Source organism: Gobius niger (assembly GCF_951799975.1).
Source record: "Gobius niger genome assembly, chromosome: 5".
Classification (NCBI taxonomy): Eukaryota; Metazoa; Chordata; class Actinopteri; order Gobiiformes; family Gobiidae; genus Gobius; species Gobius niger.
The window spans coordinates 20481427-20498648 of NC_136856.1; the positions used below are offsets into that span (position 1 = coordinate 20481427).

At 42.9% G+C, this 17222-nt stretch overlaps 1 protein-coding gene across 4 annotated transcripts in view; it reads left to right on the forward strand.

Moving 5' to 3' along the window:
* The window catches only part of LOC306962795 (uncharacterized protein), a 46463-nt gene extending 44273 nt beyond the window's left edge, over positions 1-2190 (forward strand). For all 4 annotated transcript variants that reach the window (XM_079556086.1, XM_079556085.1, XM_079556088.1 and 1 more), the window contains one exon: positions 1846-2190. In XM_079556086.1, the coding sequence (XP_079412212.1) occupies positions 1846-1867 (22 nt within the window). In that variant the 3' untranslated portion in view covers positions 1868-2190. The remainder of the gene's footprint in view (positions 1-1845) is intronic.
* Positions 2191-17222: the final 15032 nt, after the last annotated feature.

Consider the following 17222-nt stretch of genomic DNA (forward strand, 5'->3'; position numbering starts at 1 on the left):
TGTCGTATATATGGCAAAAACTGGCATTTAAAGGGTTAATAGTATTTGGTGATTTATAAAGTTAATACAGTGGGTTGCATAACCTTTAACTTTTCAACATTTTGCCATACTATGGACCATAAACAGAAATATATTTAATTGAAATTTTATGTGAAAGACACACACTAAGTGACTCACAATTGTGAAGTGAAATTTATACATGATTTACATTTTTTACACTTTTAAAATCCTTTTTTAAACATTTTTAAAAGACTGAAAAGTGTGATGTATAAAAGTATTAGCCCCCTTCCCTTTTAGTGCAAACAATTGCCTTCAGAAGATGATGATTTCTGAATGATCACATGTTGACCCAATGACTAAATAGTCATCCTGTGTGTAATCTAATGTCAGTTCAAATACAGCTGCTCTGTGATGGTCTCAGAGGTCTGTTAAGAAACTATTGGGGAAACTAACAGACAGCATCATGAAGTCCACCAGACAGGTCCGGGATAAAGTTATTGAGAAGTATTAAGCTGGGTTAGGTTATAAAAAGATTTCCAAAGCTTTGAACATCTCCTCAACAGCTAAATACACCATCCAGGAATGGAAAGAGTATGATATCACTGCAAACCTACCAAGACCCGGCCGTCCTCCTCAACTTACTGACCGAAAGAGGACAGCACTGACCAGAGCTGTTACCAAGCTATGATGACCCTGGATAAACTGCAGAGAGCTACAGCTCAGGTGGGGGAAACTGTACACAGAACAACTATTAGTCAGTCGTACACTGCACAAATCTGTCCTTTATGGCGGAGTGGTATTTTTAGAAGAAAACCATTAGAAGTCCCGTTTTCTGTTTGCCAAAAGCCACCATGTGGCCTCTGGCAAACAGAAAACTTCTTATGGTTTTCTGTAAAAAATGGCTTGTTCTAGCCACTCTGCCATAAGGCCAGATCTGTGCAGTGTACGACTAATAGTTTCTGGTCCATAGTATGGCAAAATGTCGAAAAGTTAAAAGGGGGCCCATACTTGTGCATACCACTGTGTGTCAATGTTAATGTCATGAAAATAATCAAAAAATCATATTTGAAAAATAGGAATCTTTGACAATCTTATGTTAGTTTAAAGGTCGAACTAGACAGAATGTACTAAACACTCCCAAAGGAGACATTTTTTTTAAATTGACTTGAAATTGACTACACAAAAACAAAAAATGCACCAAATTCAATCTTCCCACTGATTGTTCACACTGACAGGCCGGTCACACAGACAAAAGCCATAATTTAAACAATTTGATTAAAAAATAATGCATTTTATCTAAAATTGTTTGTTCATGGTAAAAAATTGCATCTTAAAGGTTTATGATTTATGGTAATGTATGAAAGTACTCTGTCATTTTCAATCAATATTTGAAGATTTTAACGGTAGTGTAAGGAATCAAAATTCACAGAATGTATGAAACACTCCCAGAGGGGGCATGAAGTTAACATGGCGGGTTGTACCTGTGAGAGTATTTGGCTCCTATAAAATCGAGTTGATCTTATCCCAAAAGGGCACTTAAAACAAGGTTAAGGATTTTTTTCCTTAACTGCTCTGACCTCAACATTTAAAAGATTATTTATCTTTCTTTGTTCTTTCTGATTTTAGTGTCCTGGGTTCAAATCAACTGACAGTTTGCTGAATGTCTCTCCCCGCACTTCACCCTAATATAGTTTTCTTAAAAGCTGCTGTCATTTATGTGTACATAATCAGCTGTTTGTCCCTAATTCCCTAATGATAAGTTTGTGAATGCCCCCTCCTTGTTTTCGCCTGATGAGCCGTATACACTGCGGTGCGTCACACAGGATGTCTCTCTCTCCTCTCCAGTTTCTCCGGCCCGAGCCTCTGAGGGAGGGAGGAGGTTATCAGCTCCAGATCACTGTGTAGCACCAGACTCCATCAGGAAGAAGAGGGGGGCGCTCCTAGTACATCACTGTCTCCGTGGGAAACCGCATCGATCACAGAAAGTCAAGCATTTACCTGGGCAGCTCAGGTGACTGTGGGGGAGGGGCGGCGATAACCCTGACCCTGGAGGGACAGGACAGGGGAGCAGAGGGTTTGGTTTGTCCTGGGACAGTCACAAGAGCACTCTGTGGCTTCTGTAGAAGACTTTTCCAGACATCTTTCAAGGGAAAGTGTCAAAGTCTATAACAGACATATAATAAAATCTAAAAATATTAGAGAACGCTTGGAAAAAATGTTGGAAAAATAAGGAGCACATTTTTCACAATTCAGTAGCAAAGTTAATTCACCTAAATACTGTAATTTAGAGTTTGTGAGGATCGACATTTTTCTTGAGTGGTGTTTTTTGTTGAAAACTTGTTACTTTTACTCCCCTACATTTGAAAGAGAAATATAATACTTTCAACTCTACTACATTTCTATAAATGCATCAAAGTAAAAAGTACCTTTTGCTATGTGTTTTGTTTGTTTTAAAATCCTTAAAACGTGCAGTCCATAAGAGGTGGCAATGTGCAGATGTTAAGTCAATGTCACGACATGGAAGAAGGTTTGAATTTGAATAAATGTTGACGCAGTGCGGGTTGTGAATTTTTCCAGAGCAAATACTTCAGTATTTTCACTTGATTAAAAAACTTATAGTGTCTGTACTTTTAATAAAGAGATGAAATAAAGTACTTTGACCACCACTACTATCAAGCGGTAATAAAGAATTTAGATTTTACTGCGCAAACAAATTGCAAATGAAATCGTCAGCCTCTTACCACTAACAAAAATAATATTTTATTTCATTCTTCTCTCATTCAAACTCTGCTGCACCTTTATGTGTCATTGTCTTTGTCTTCAGCCAATTAGGTTTGTTACAACCAAAGAACCATAGATCTCAGAATTCCTTTTTTCTATTGTACCAAAGGTTTTTATACAACTGTAATCTGTTTTTATAAGTGAATTTATATTTGACTATAGTAATATATTTGTTGTGTTCTTATAATAGTTACTGACGGAAAACATCTACATTGAAGTACATATGCAGTTGTACACGTCTGCACTGTGTCTTGACGTTTCTGGTAAAGCCTATTTAGCAAAATGAGAGAGGTGTGGCTCTGTAGTGATCACTGTCTGAGTCATATTTCACAGAAAAAGTACTATTACAAACTTATTAAGGAAGTAATTAAAAATAAATCACCACCCCCACATTTATTACCAAGTGGGATATAGATACAGCTGAAGAATGATTACACACCAGAGTCATTAAAACTACACTACATCTCCATTTTAATTACTATCATTCTTTAACCCAACCTCTTCATTCTTTTGAACTTCAGAAAATACTGCAAGATTACATAAGACACATCATTTACTATGTAGCCTTGAATAAATCACACGTGACAGAGCAAAAACAGAGCTGGCGACACTTTGGGGGGGGGGCAGCAGGATATTTGGTTACAAGCAGTGATATGTAGATAAGATTAAATTTGAGACAGAAGGATGAGACGACTGAGGGGTAAAGGCTTCCTTGCTGGTGCGTGACAAACAGCACTAAGCCTGCCGTGACGGGGCCGAGAGGATGCAGCAGACGTGGGGCATGAGCAGAGCCGTGGCCATGGGCTGAGGGTGCTTAGGGGCTACCTGTAATCCTCGAGACAGATCCCAGGACAGGGACGGCTGAGAAGGGCAGAGGAGATGGGCCAAAGGGGTCGCGGGGTCGTGTTTACCTATGGCAGGTATTTCCTCTGGGAACTGATAAGGTTCGGGGAGGGGAAGTGCTCTGTTCCAGGTGAGTGCAGAGGGGCCTGCAAAATGACACCACATCACCCCCCTGGCTCAAGGCTCCGCCCCTACACACATAAACAGCTCACCTTTATGTCTCAGGTTTAAACAGACCATCCCTGCTGTTCTTCTTAAGTTTGTCTGATCCAACAGAAGAGTGAAAAGTTATCATTGAATAAAATAAAGAACAGCTGACACTGGCAATAGCAACATATCAAGGTTATGGTATGTTTTCTTGCCATAGAAATATGTTCCTGTATTTGACCCATCCTGCAGCACCGGGGGACCCTTCTCCACATCTTGATTGGTCAGGACCTAGCAGGAGAATTCACATATTATTTACGTTTTAGGGTGCAGCTTGAATCTTGTCCCTCCCCTCCTGTAAGGACTTGATACAGGTGTGTGGCTGAACAGGCCATCTGCCTCCCGTGAGGAGGTGTTGCCTTGTTGGGTTACGTGTTTGTTTTGCCTTGTGTCTGCCGCCTCTTCCTCCTCACCTGTCCCAGCACAGGACGCCCCCCCTGCGGGCTCTGAGAGGGGTCACTGAGCTAGAACATGTTAACAACCAGAGCCTAAGCCAGTGCATTGAATGACACACACACGCGTAGCCTGTGGAGAGGGGACAGGTGACAAGTTCAAGCTACCTATTGTTGTGGGAAAAGTAGGAATGAACTAGAACAACCCTTTTTCAACCCTCGCTCTCTACGTGACCACAGCTATGACAAATCTAAAGAGAGGACACCATTTTGTCACGCTCTAATGGGTTTGTAGCACTCACATTAAAGAGAGGGACTTGGTTTGAGGAGGTATCACTGTCCTCACTCTTCACACATAGGACATTTTTTGTACTCTACGTGCATTTCCAATGACATTGCTCATAGTTCCGGCGGCTACTTTGAATACTGCAGTAGAATTATGCAGCACTACAACATGTAACAATATCTCTACTCAGGATGAAAATGAAAGACTAATTGACAGTGGCATTATTATATACTTGTAATCATTGCTCAGAAGCAAGAAGATAACAGTAAAAACACGGCCCCAGAGACGCACGTTTATGTGACATAACCAGCAAATGTGGCACAGGCATATCAGGTCTGTCTGTCGAGCTACAGCAGGATTTACTAAAGATCTGCTTCACTCCTCAGACTAAATTAACAGATCAGAGAAGAAACAGAAAACCTTTCTCTGTGATTTTAACAGCTTGTCACTTCAACAGTCTCAGTCTGAGACAGTGTTTAAGCTGCTCAAGACGTTAGCATGCTACCGGTTAGCATTTAGCTTCAACCATTGACAGTTGATTCAATCAACTGTCAATGGCTTCAACATGATAAACACATGTATGGCTCACATCTATGAACACTGAGGAAATACTACAGTAACAGCTCAGCTCTGACCTCTGTCACATGTTGTATCCAGGAGTAGATGTTTGGAGTGTGGTTCAGGGCTTTCTCTTGGAGAGGTCAGAGCTGAGCTGTTGAAGCTAAATGCTAACGTCTTGAGCAGCTTAAACAATGACTCACTTAAACGTGCATTCTCTGTTATCTTCTTGAGCAATTATTACAGGTACATACCAATGTCACTGTCAATCAATTGTCTTTCAATTTCATCCAGAGTAGAGCTATTGTTACATGATGTAGTACTGATTCTACTTACCTAATACCTACCTACGGTATTCAAAAAGGCCGCCATAACAATAAAAGTCACATTACTGAAAAGCATGTATACTGTGTACATGTATTTTATATTGAATGCTAAACTTGATGAATTGATTCTGAATTGATAATGTTGTGAGAAAGGGGGTTTTGTGATCCACATTTTTCCTGCTGTATTTCATTCATTTGATTGGTGTGCAAGGACACTCTTCTGTAACGAGTGAAGGTCTAATAAGTGGTCATCTTCTTCTCCTCTCCTAGCTCCTCGTGACCTCTCCTATCCTCTCTACCCTCTTCTCTATTGACAGAAAGCCTCAATAGCGCCCAGGAGCTGCATGAGGTAGCACGCAGCTTAAATTGTAACCAATCCGATCATCAGGTTCTCCTCATCTTCCATCTCCGAACCCCCACCCCTCCACTTCAGTACCCCCTCACAGTTAAATCCCATTTTTTGGAGGCTCCGCAGCTGCCCCGCTTTGCCAGAGCACTTAGCCGTGTCATTCTATCCGTCTCTCCAAGGCTCGGAGGAAACAGGCCCGTTTTGTGCTCTCCACTCTCTGATATGACTCCAGAAATGGAAATGAAGCCATGGATCTTCATTAGGGAGAGGCAGGTGTCCGTGGAGACCCAGCCCAGGTGAAGGAGCTGTGATGTGGGGAAGGGGGGGGGCCCATTGGCTTTAAAAGAGGGGAGGGTGGATTGGTTCGGTAGGATGCACTGCATACGCACTTCTTCGATATTCCCACCCCAGCCCAGCGCTCTCCTCCACCCCAGCACTTAATTGCCCATGTAATGAGCTGCATTGAATGGGATTACTTGTGTGGAGGCACTTGAGAGGACCGCAGCGCTTTGGGGGCACCTCCTGCAGGCCCTTATATCTCCAGGGAATACATTTAGGATGATGCTTTCTATGTAGGGGGCAAAAAACCTCGGCACTCCTTTGCCTGCATCTGGTTCAGCATTAGGCCCTCTAAACTCCACTCTGAGAAGCAAGCCCCCCACCACCACCAACCCACCTCCACTATTCCTGGGCCTTTTGTTTCCTTAATTATTCATTACAGAGAGGTGGCCTTCCCTTTGAAACGCGCAGAGGTGGATGAGGCTTGGCGCTGACCCACACCACTGGAGCGTCCCGCAGCGGAGAGGTGTCTTTGTGATGGGACACCTGTTACTTCTCCTGCCTACATCAGCGCTGCAGCCCTGCCTCTGAACAACCCACAGATCACACACAGCTTTGTTTACATGTCATAATTAAATGTCCTTATATGGGAACAGGATGCGCTGATACTAGCAGCACCTTCTGTTTGCATTTATATTAGAGAAATGGATTACGTGCTATTCTCCAGAGGGAAAAAAATAATTTCAAAAAAATCCAATTTAACATGTAATCTTAGGCAATTTGGCTAATCTTTATTATTGAAATGTTTCCGAATAAACTGCACAACTCAATGTTACATGCTGTTTTGAGAGAAAGTTTCTGATTATGTCAATAAAAAAGACCACTTGGATCACCTGTTATCGAAGTGCATTTACATATAACAGTACAGTTGGTCCACAGTAAAATGAAAAGGTGCATTGGCAGCTGTACAAATGTTATTAATGGCAAAGCCAACAGTACTTAATGTGTGTAAAGTGTGACACAGCCTGAGTGAGGTGCCCATGCCGAGCTGCTTCTCTTCTCACGCTGTTTGTGGTAAATCTTAGCCCCCACAGGCCTGCGCAGGGCGGCTGACAAATAGAGGCCTGTTGTCCCCCTTCTCTCCCAGGGTCCGGGTTAATGATCCCAGTTTGGAGGGGTGAGAGTCTGCCAGTAGGCCTTTCTCTGCGCACCAACAGATGTTGCTAGGACCTTAATGCGGTTATCAAATCGGAGTGGCCCAGGAGCCCCGGGAGCCCATTGTGAGCGGGCGCATTCCAGGGCCTCGCCGTGGTGACAGGGCGTCCTGGGGCCAAGCCGGGCTCCTGCTGAGACGCACACAGAGGGGCTCAGAGCTGCCCCCGTTTCCCCCAGCACCACCTCCGCTGGCCAGACCCTCATCTCATCCTGTCCCCTCGGTGTCATAAAGTCATCGTCCCGCTACCCTCCCGTCCCACACTGGCCTCTCACAAACGGGCCCACTCACATTTTTGGACACGCACATCACAACTCTAGGAGACACAGACCCACAGCAGTGTCACAACAAAGTAACTTCCTGATTCATCTATGAACAACAATTTAAGTGAGATATATTCTGAACATCCCAAAAAATAAGGAAGATATAATGTAAAATAATGCAGAGTCTATAAACATTCTTATAGCAGCAAAAAATGACTTGACGATCCTTTTTTTTTCAGTGACACAAACACTGACACTTCTGCGGGACAAAGGCCAGAGTGTAGTTCACAGCTCATTTGAAACAGTACCCAGGTTAAGTGTTGGTAGGTGAGACTCGGCCCTCTTGATGAATTGGTGGCGGTTTTAACAGTGACACTGGAGCCCCGAGGTTAACCCGAGCTTTCTCCGCTCCATCTGCATGTACAGTGTCAATGCCAGCAGCTGGGGGATTGTTTGTACACAGATGCACCGCTACTTGACGATCACTTCCTCACAGCTGCACCAGAGCCTTGGAACCGGCTGCCTTTCTCCATGCGATGTGGGAACAGAAATAATTGGCACATCCCGTACGTCAATTAACAATATTGTGCCCATTAAAGGGTTAAAGTCATGTTTGAATCTAAAAGGGAGGTGTACAGTAAGTGTTTGGTGGAGAAAGTACGCAAAATGTGCCCTTGTGAGTTAAAAAAAAAAAGTCCAAAGTTCGCAATCCTTTTGATGAGTTATTAAACTGATTGCATGAAATCAAGATTATCAGATGACTTAATAAATAGCTGTGGATCAGATTACATAACGAATAAGTAAAAAGGTAACTGCAGGAATGTGAATTGGGAAAATGCGATTAGATTAGTAATTTAAGATTCAGCTCACTGTGCATATTAAGCACACACAAGAGCGTAACTCTTGAAAGAAAACTGCTAAACTAATACAAGAATCACATGCAATTCAGAACATTGTGTTAGAGGTCTAAACTACAGAGTAACAAGAGTTTTAACATAAGACAAAGTGCAAAGTGCTTTGTAAATGCTGTTTTGGGGTTTTGCAGACAACTTTGGATTTACAGTTTAAAAAGAACAACCAGTCAGCGAGTTTGAATTACCACAGCACATTATTTCAATCGAAGGAGGCTTTTGCTTCATTCATAATCGTTTCAGATCTGAGGACGTTTGAAAAGTTCGACCCTGTCCCACACGGGCCCCTGCGCTGCACTTTAAGACCTCCACTATAAAGCAGTACGTGGAATGGAGGGGAGCACAGCGGACTGGAAATAAATGACCCGCCCTGGTTAGCAGCACTGAGACGTGAGACACTCATTACAGCTCTGAGTCATTTTTCATAAACGCTTATCAACCAGCAGAGCGCCCAAGATGGATGGATGACAATTACAGCAATGAAAAACCCCACATAACCTAATGGAGTACTCAACAGTATCATAAGACATTATTTTTTAAGCACTTCTATCCTCCATATCCTAATTTGGCCTCTACATATTGAAGTGTTGCTGACAATACAATGCTATTGGGGAAAAAAAAAAAAAAAAATCTGAAACATTTGACAGTGAAAATCTAGGTGCTCAATTGTGCGTAACATTAATTACCGAATTGATTGATGAGAGTAAATGATCCGATTAATTTCAGGCAATAGCGGAAAAAATTGGAAGCCACATCATTGGAAAATTTGTTTGAGAGAGAGAGAAAAAAAAAGAAAGAAGGGAAAATGCCAAACAAATCCAAGAATTTTAAAGCTTTTAACCAAAATTGTCCTCTCTTTTCTACTTGCTCCCAATGAATACTTGCATTATACTAAAAAAAGGTTAATGTATCAGATGAGTGTTTTTCTTTCTATTGTGGCCATTGATGCTGATGATGTTCGCGCGGCCCGGCGAACAATGGCCACAACAATGTTTGAAGAGCGCCTTGAGACCGGCTTGGACTGCGGCTTTAGTTTTTTATTCTGTGCGTGTTGTCAATGTGTAGAGGGATAATTGAAGCGATCCTCCACTATGGGATCTATTTATACAGGGCATAATTCCCCCAGTATTCAGGCATTATCATGGTGTCAGAACACGTACAATGGCACAATAAGGTCAATATAATGAAACTACAAAACAATATGGTGTCGTTCACGGGCAATGGGAGTGGACCAGTGCCTATTGTTTTGAACAGTATCTGGGCTGGCTTGGACAATGCAAATGAGCACTTTATTGGCATAAGTAAAAATGAATTTCACTTGACGCAATAAAAAAGAAAGAAAGAAGAAAAGCTAATATCTGTTGTGGTGTTTCATTCACCCCGTATTACGACTAAAATAGGAATGTGTGTTCAGTCATGTGCAAGAGCTTGATTTATAAAGCAATAAAAATTAACGCTTAATAGTTTGCTCGATTTAATTGGTGTTTGGCCTTTTAGCGTGTGTTACTCCAACCGACATTACAACAGTTATCCGCTTTTCCCTCCATTACCAATTTGATAAACACCCCCTTTATCCCAGCCCCATATCATTCTGCTTGACTTTCCCCTGGGCCTGAATTCAGTTATTGATTGCCCGTTCACTTTCACTTGGAAAAAGGTTGATAAAAGGAGGTTTTCACTTTCTCAATTCGATGTGACAGCTCTCTAACAAGAAGAATGGAGGGCGGCCATTCACAGGCAAATCAAGCTAATCCAGCGTGCCCCTGCTCCCTCAATGGAGAAGTCACAGTCTTTCCCGGCCCATTCCATCACCGCCGTCTCTCGCTCAAAAAAAAAAAAAAACCTTCAAAGTTTGCCCGATTCTTCCCCAAAAAGACAACATGGCTCTTTGTAAGGGCTCCTCTCAAGCCACGTCCAAACGGATAAAAAAGGCCCATAAATGTACACAAAGTCAAGTTGGGGACAGATTCAGGCGTAGAATGAAGAAGAGAGAGTTTGGTTCATAAGAAATGTAATAATTTTGAGTGTGTTAGTATTTCAACAATTTCATTACAGATGCCATTCTAAACGGTTTGATAAAGTTTCAGTGAAATGTTAATACAAATCTATTTCACGTTAAAAGGTCCACCGGAAAAAAAAGTCCAAAGTAACACAAAGCCCGTCTTTGAAACTACTGCTCATGTTTCTATCTTGGGTCAACAGGCAGCAGAAGTCCCATTCACGGCTGACATTGCAAGACACAAGAATGACTTTTAAAGACATTAGTTAGACCATTAAAGTGCCAGAGGTTGTGTTCTATAGACAAAGAGGAGATTACCATGATTTTGCTTTAGCCGCACACAGGCCGCAAATGCATAAAACTCAACCCAAATGCATCCCTGTCCCACTCTGAATGTGCACTTGTTACTGCTCTCAATTCAGCTTTCATTCCCCTCTAAAGAGACAAGGCCCAATCACAATATTGTCGGGGCTCTGTTGGTTTTCTGGTTCAAATCCTTGTTCACGCTGTTTGCTGAGTACTCATCTGCTGTGACAGCCTTCACATAAACAGTACGTCCTGAAAGAGGTCTCCCACAACCAGATCTTTCCTGCTGGGCCACGGCTCAAACCTTCCATTCTCTCTCCATCAAGTGGAACCCGGCCTTTTGAGTTGGCCCCTGGGACTCCTCCATTGAGGTGGGCTATGGGCCAGTGCTTCGCCCCTCCTCGCCCCGGGCCACCCTCATTCTCCCCAGACACCTGTACCCCAAAGCCCACCGTGGGAACCAGCATAGGCCACCGACGCTGCCACCTGAGCTCCATGGGCCTGCCAGTTGGGCACATCTGACAGCAGAGCCCGTTCATAGCTAATCGAAAGATCAGTCAGTTGCAACATTCAGAACGATCCTTCCTTGCACGACATGAAATCTCCATGTGGTTATGGCATCCCTGCTGAATTTGTGACTCAAACCTCCACTAGCAATAATGTAAAAATCGATGGATTTCATAGCATCAAAGTAGACTCCTCTTCCACACACTGTACCCACAAAATCTCCATGGCACATTGCAAAAATGGCATCAATTAATCAGCATTCATGAATCGTTTATTTGAGCTCCCTTTGTGCAGTGCAGGGCCTAATCCAGACAGAAACCAGGCTGTTCTGTGCAGCGCAGACTGCGTCACTGAAGCCTTTGTGGGAGAAACCCATCAACTGGTGTTTGAGGAAAATGTCTCCCCCCGCTGAGCCAACCTTCCCCCCTCGCCCTCTTCCTCTTGTGCCCCTTAGTACTCAGGGCAGGAAGCTGTGTCTCTGAGAGCAGGCCATCCATCTCGCTCTCCTCTTCCAATCCAATTCACAGCCGTTTCACATGTATGAAGACATCTGTCCATATTTGATCAGATATTCCATTTTGCTGCAAATGATGCCACCCTTCAGGCGACCCATGAAGGAGGCAGCTATTTAACTGTGCTGATACTCGCTGCATAATAACCTGACGATTCTTTGCCCCTGCAGAAGAAGCCCGTTTAATTGGCCTGTGCATTTACAGCTCTTCTACCATTACACAATTACAGCGGAGATGCATTTCTGCACGTTGCGATGTTTGCCTCAATTTACTACACTTTTCACACAGTTTAACTCTGGTTGCCTTTTCAGTTGATGCAAATTTGTCTCATTTGGCTTGAAATGAAGCATAATTACTCACATTGAAATCCACACCTTTCTACAAGAGGTTCCTGCCAGTTAGTTCTCATTAAACCTATGGGGAACAAAAATTCACTATTTCATTTCAGCACACATGACATCTGTATCATCTTGTGGTAAAAGCAAGGAAATTGGAGATAAAATGGGAGCCGAGTGCATGGGTGGAAAACTCAAAAATCAGTTTGTTCATGTTTGTGAACAGAGAACAGTCTTTTAAAAAAAATGCAAACCTGTTTTCTAAATTTCTTTTCCAAAGGGAGTATAAATGAAAATTATGCAGAATATTATTGAAAAGGAGGGCAATGATCATTAATTTTTAAGATCTAGTTTGGTTGTTTATAGATGTGCAATGTTATGGCTGTGCTTAACTAAAACGCACTGAAGTGCAGGCTAATTATTTGGAAATCCATGCAGTGTTGGCCTGTGTAAACGATGTGTCAGTCCTGACATGTGATCGCCATTAAAGTGTTTCCACTTTGCTCTCTTCTTTTATATCTCTGTCTGAACTTAGAGGAACTCTTTACTGTGAGTGAAGTGGTGGCCTGAGTCTTCTGCAGACAATGCCTTACAAGATACTGTTTAAATTCATATCCGCCCGTCCTTTCTTACCCAACGACAACACAACAAACCACTGACCCACTGATACACAATTAGAAGTGATGCGGCAGTTAAGGCTACAAGCTTCTCTGTTTAACAGTCTGTCTGACCCTCCACCATTGAATAAATATAATGCTCCAAAGACACTGAGGTGGAGTGAAAGGAGCTGGGGAAGATTTTAAGCCACAGATAAGTAGTTAAAGACCTTTATAGAGTATAACACCATTATCCTTGCTGAATAAAAATAGGATTTAGTGTTTTTTCCACTTAATTTAAATCAAAAGAGTCCCCACCTTACATATTGCACTGGTAATGTAATGGAGAGAGACCCACAAAAAAGGCTTTGTGGCTCTGACACCTCCTATAGTGGGACTGTGTTGTCCTCTGAGCAAAAGGGAGAGAAAGCTTTTTTCTTCCGCCATTGCTATCTGCTAACACATTCTAATTGATGCTGCTGCATACCTCCACTGGATGCATTCAGTGAATAACGAGCCCTGGACTGAATGCCCATGAATTGGTCCCCACCAAGCGAAGCAGTAAAGCCTCTGGCCCCCCATCCATTAGCCTCCCCACACTGCCATCATCGTAACCAGCGAAGAACACCACCTCCCTTCCAAAACCTTCCCAAACTCTGCTCTAGCTTTACCGCCCATTAAAGCACCACTATTGTGCTGAGATGTGGCCCACAAAAGCTGTCAATCTTTTTGGGGTCCTCCAAAGCCTGGACTCACACAGACTGGAGTGACAGACCCCCCTCCGGTGTCACCCCATCCCACCCCTGTCCCCCCGAAAATCCACTGCCTTCAAACTTCTCAGCTAACTATCCCCCACCGCCCTCTCGCTCTCCCCAGCTCTCTCCCCGGCTCTCTCCCCGGCTCTCTCCAGCTCGGGTGCACAAAGCATCAATCTGTCTTCAGTCCCAGCACCCTTGGCCCTTTGTCCCATCTGCAGGTGCCTCTGAAAGCACCCACGGTCGCCCCAGCCTCTGCGCACGCCACGCCTAGTCCAGGGACAGGAACTGCTGACAAAGGCCCAGTGTGGGAATGAGAGATGTGTGGATGTGTGGAGGCAGAGGAGGGGTGTCCTGAGGGGCTGCATCTAAGACAGATGGCTGGGGAAGTCTCCCAACTCCTCCACAGGGGCTGTCACTTTGAATTCACAACTACGAGTGAGACGCACACGGAAGAGGCACTGAAGGAATGCCCTGGAGATAAATAGCCAGTGTACACGTACAGTCAGTTGAACATCAGCAGTACAAAAAAGTTAATTTACTTTTGTCCATGTACATTTTAAATGTCAATGTACATTTTTGAAATGTACATTGACATTTAAATAACAGTAACATTTAAATAACATTAACATTGAACAAACACAAATAACAATCCATAAAAATATGTTTCAAAGTGTAAATTTTAACCCCCACCACCTCTACCATGAAATATGAATGATTTGCATTTATCAAGGATCAAATATGGGCCTGTAATATAGCCAATAGGAAACATAATAAAAATAAAACTTCCTGGCATAATGTTTCAGGTAGGGTTATTAGAGTCAATGTACTATGTAAAATGCACTTACTAAATGGAGCCTGGTCAGTTCCGACGCCTTTCGCCAACTTCTGTGTGCAACAGGTGACCTCTCATCGGTGTGACTGGGCTGCCATCGTGTGGGCAATTACTGCATTACATAAAATAGTCATTTGTTATTGTGAGGGGCCAAACAAGGACGTTGTGGAGGACTTCACATATACTGTAGGAGCTATTTGTCAGTTTTTTGATTAAAAGCTAAAATGTCACTTTTTGTTTATTAGTTACACATAAGTATGTTTTCTTTTTTGTTATGTAGTCTTCAATATGCTAAGTTAAGTCTAATTTGCTTACTTTTTGTTTTATTTTTCTTGATTAGTCTTTTATTGCGCACCTAGGGGGTATAGGGGAGTAGCGCACATTGTCCAACACGCACCTGGGTGGGCTAATGTTTTTTTACCAGTCATGTCGGAGAGGCAGCAAGTAGGCCTTTACATGAAATCTTGCTGTTTGCCGTCCAAATCTGGAAAATAAACCCTCTTTTTGAACCTTTAAGTTTGTTTGGACATTGCTCTCTTTTGAATGCTGCGTAAACCAAAAACCCAGGGTACGTCTGAAGTGTTTATTTGAAGTTTTCTTTTGTCGCAGTTTAAGTTTAAGTTTTTGTTGACAAATACTCACTACATATACCCAACACTGGGTAGTAACGGAATATACATTAGAGTAACCGTATTCAGGCACAGTTCCACTTTCATTTGATAGTATTTAGAATACAGTTACTTTCCTAAACCAAAGAATTACATCACAGTACTCAGTCATTACATTTTAGCTCCATATTGTACAGTATTAAAAAAATAAATAAAAAATAAATAAACATTTAATGATAACCCCCTTATGTTCCTCTTGAATGAAGAACGCCTTATGCCACAGTTCATAAAACAATGCACATGCGCGTCATGTGACCTTCTGCTCTTGTGCATTTGCTGAGAGTTTGAGTTCCTATTTAGTGGTAATGGGTTTATAACAGGCGTTCCAACAAATGTAGCCTACACGTTCTAATTATGCACCGTATTTACATAAATATAATGCAAATCAACGTGAAAATATTCAAAGTGTTCAGAATACTGTACTCTGATTGGACAAAGTAACGGAATACATTACAAATTACATTTTAAGGCCAGTAGGCTATTCAGTATTTTGCAACTAAATACAACTTTAAAATGTATTCCATTCCAGAATACTAATTACTTGCCAGAAAGTGTATTTTGTAACGTAGTCCGTTACTCTGGCCAATCAGAGTACTGTATTCTGAATACTTTAAATACTTTCACTTCGTGTAGGATTAAAAACATGTACATTTATTTCACTTCATTAATAATTTGCTTATTTACCACGAATTAGACAAGAAGAAAGTGGTTAATGCTCACCGGGAGCATTAACCTGTCTGATTATCTGCTGTGGCAAATGTGCAGCCGCTCCAGTCTGCAGATTATAACACTGGCAAATCATGGCACATTTACTTCTATGTTGGGAGGACAGTCTTTTTATGAACCATTGGCTGCATTAATTTGCATCCCACAGAGGACAGACAGAGGAGTTTGGGAAAGTGTGACAGCTTACTGCTACTGCTCACAACAAACAAACTCAGCGAAAACGTCAAAGGACAGAACTACCTTGTGGGTAATGCTCTCCCCTCCTCCTCAGTCTGGGCTGCTCCCCGAATGCGAGTCTCCCTCGTGTGTGCGGCGGTGCGCGCCCCAGGCCCCAGCATGTGAAGTCATTGTCCCTGGTTAGACTAATTTAACATTTTCTCTGTCTAATGAATGACGTGCGGTATGAAGCCGAAATTTAAAAGAGTACCACCCTTGGTATTAGCAAAGTAACTGTATTCTGAAAAACCTTGATTAAAGAGTAACTACTGAATTTGTATTCTAAATACTTATGTATTCCGTTACTCTGTTCATACTTTTACCACATTTACAACATCCCAATTCTTTACAAGGATGAGATTATGAGCACAGATCACAACTTTCAAGGGGCATATATTAGGTTACAATGACTGGTTTTAATTACAAGTTTTATTCCTCTAGGCTAGTAGAAAAGAAAAGAAACAAACCTTTAAAAACACCGTCCTAACAGTTCAGGATAGACCTCCCCTCCTCCAAAGTTAAAGTGGGGGACCACTTTTTAGAAAATATGTTGTATATTCGGCTAATTAGACTACAGGGGGTCTGGATGAGGATCCCACAAAACGGTTTAAAGGCTTGACACTTTTGGAGAGATAGCCAATGCAGTGTCTGAACTGATCTGTTTGCTCTTTTGCACCAGCTGAAAACTTGCCCTTTTGCTTCGGCTTTTAGCTTGCATTGATTCATCGTTCATTCATCATGCTGGAGAGGAGGATCCGGCCGATAGTTGAACCTCGGATCCAGGAGGAACAATGCGGTTTTCGTCCTGGTCGTGGCACACTGGACCAGCTCTATACCCTTCATCGGGTGCTCGAGGGTTCGTAGGAGTTCGCCCAACCAGTCCACATGTGTTTTGTGGATCTGGAGAAGGTGTTCGACCGTGTCCCTCGTGGTGCCCTGTGGGGGGTGCTCCGGGAGTATGGGGTCCGGGGCCCTCTGTTAAGGGCTGTCCGTTCCCTGTATGACTGCAGCAGGAGCTTGGTTCGCATTGCCGACAGTAAGTCAGACCTGTTCCCGGTGCGTGATGGTCTCCGCCAGGGCTGCCCTTTGTCACCGGTTCTGTTCATTACTTTTATGGACAGAATTTCTAGGCGCAGCCAGGGGCCGGAGGGTGTCCGGTTTGGGAGCCTCAGGATCTCATCTCTGCTGTTTGCGGACGATGTTGTTCTGATGGCCTCAACGAACCAGGACCTTCAGCACGCTCTGGGGCGGTTTGCAGCCGAGTGTGTAGCGGCCGGGATGGGGATCAGCACCTCCAAATCTGAGGCCATGGTTCTCCACCGGAAAAAGGTGGCTTCCCGTCTACAGGTCGGTGGGGAG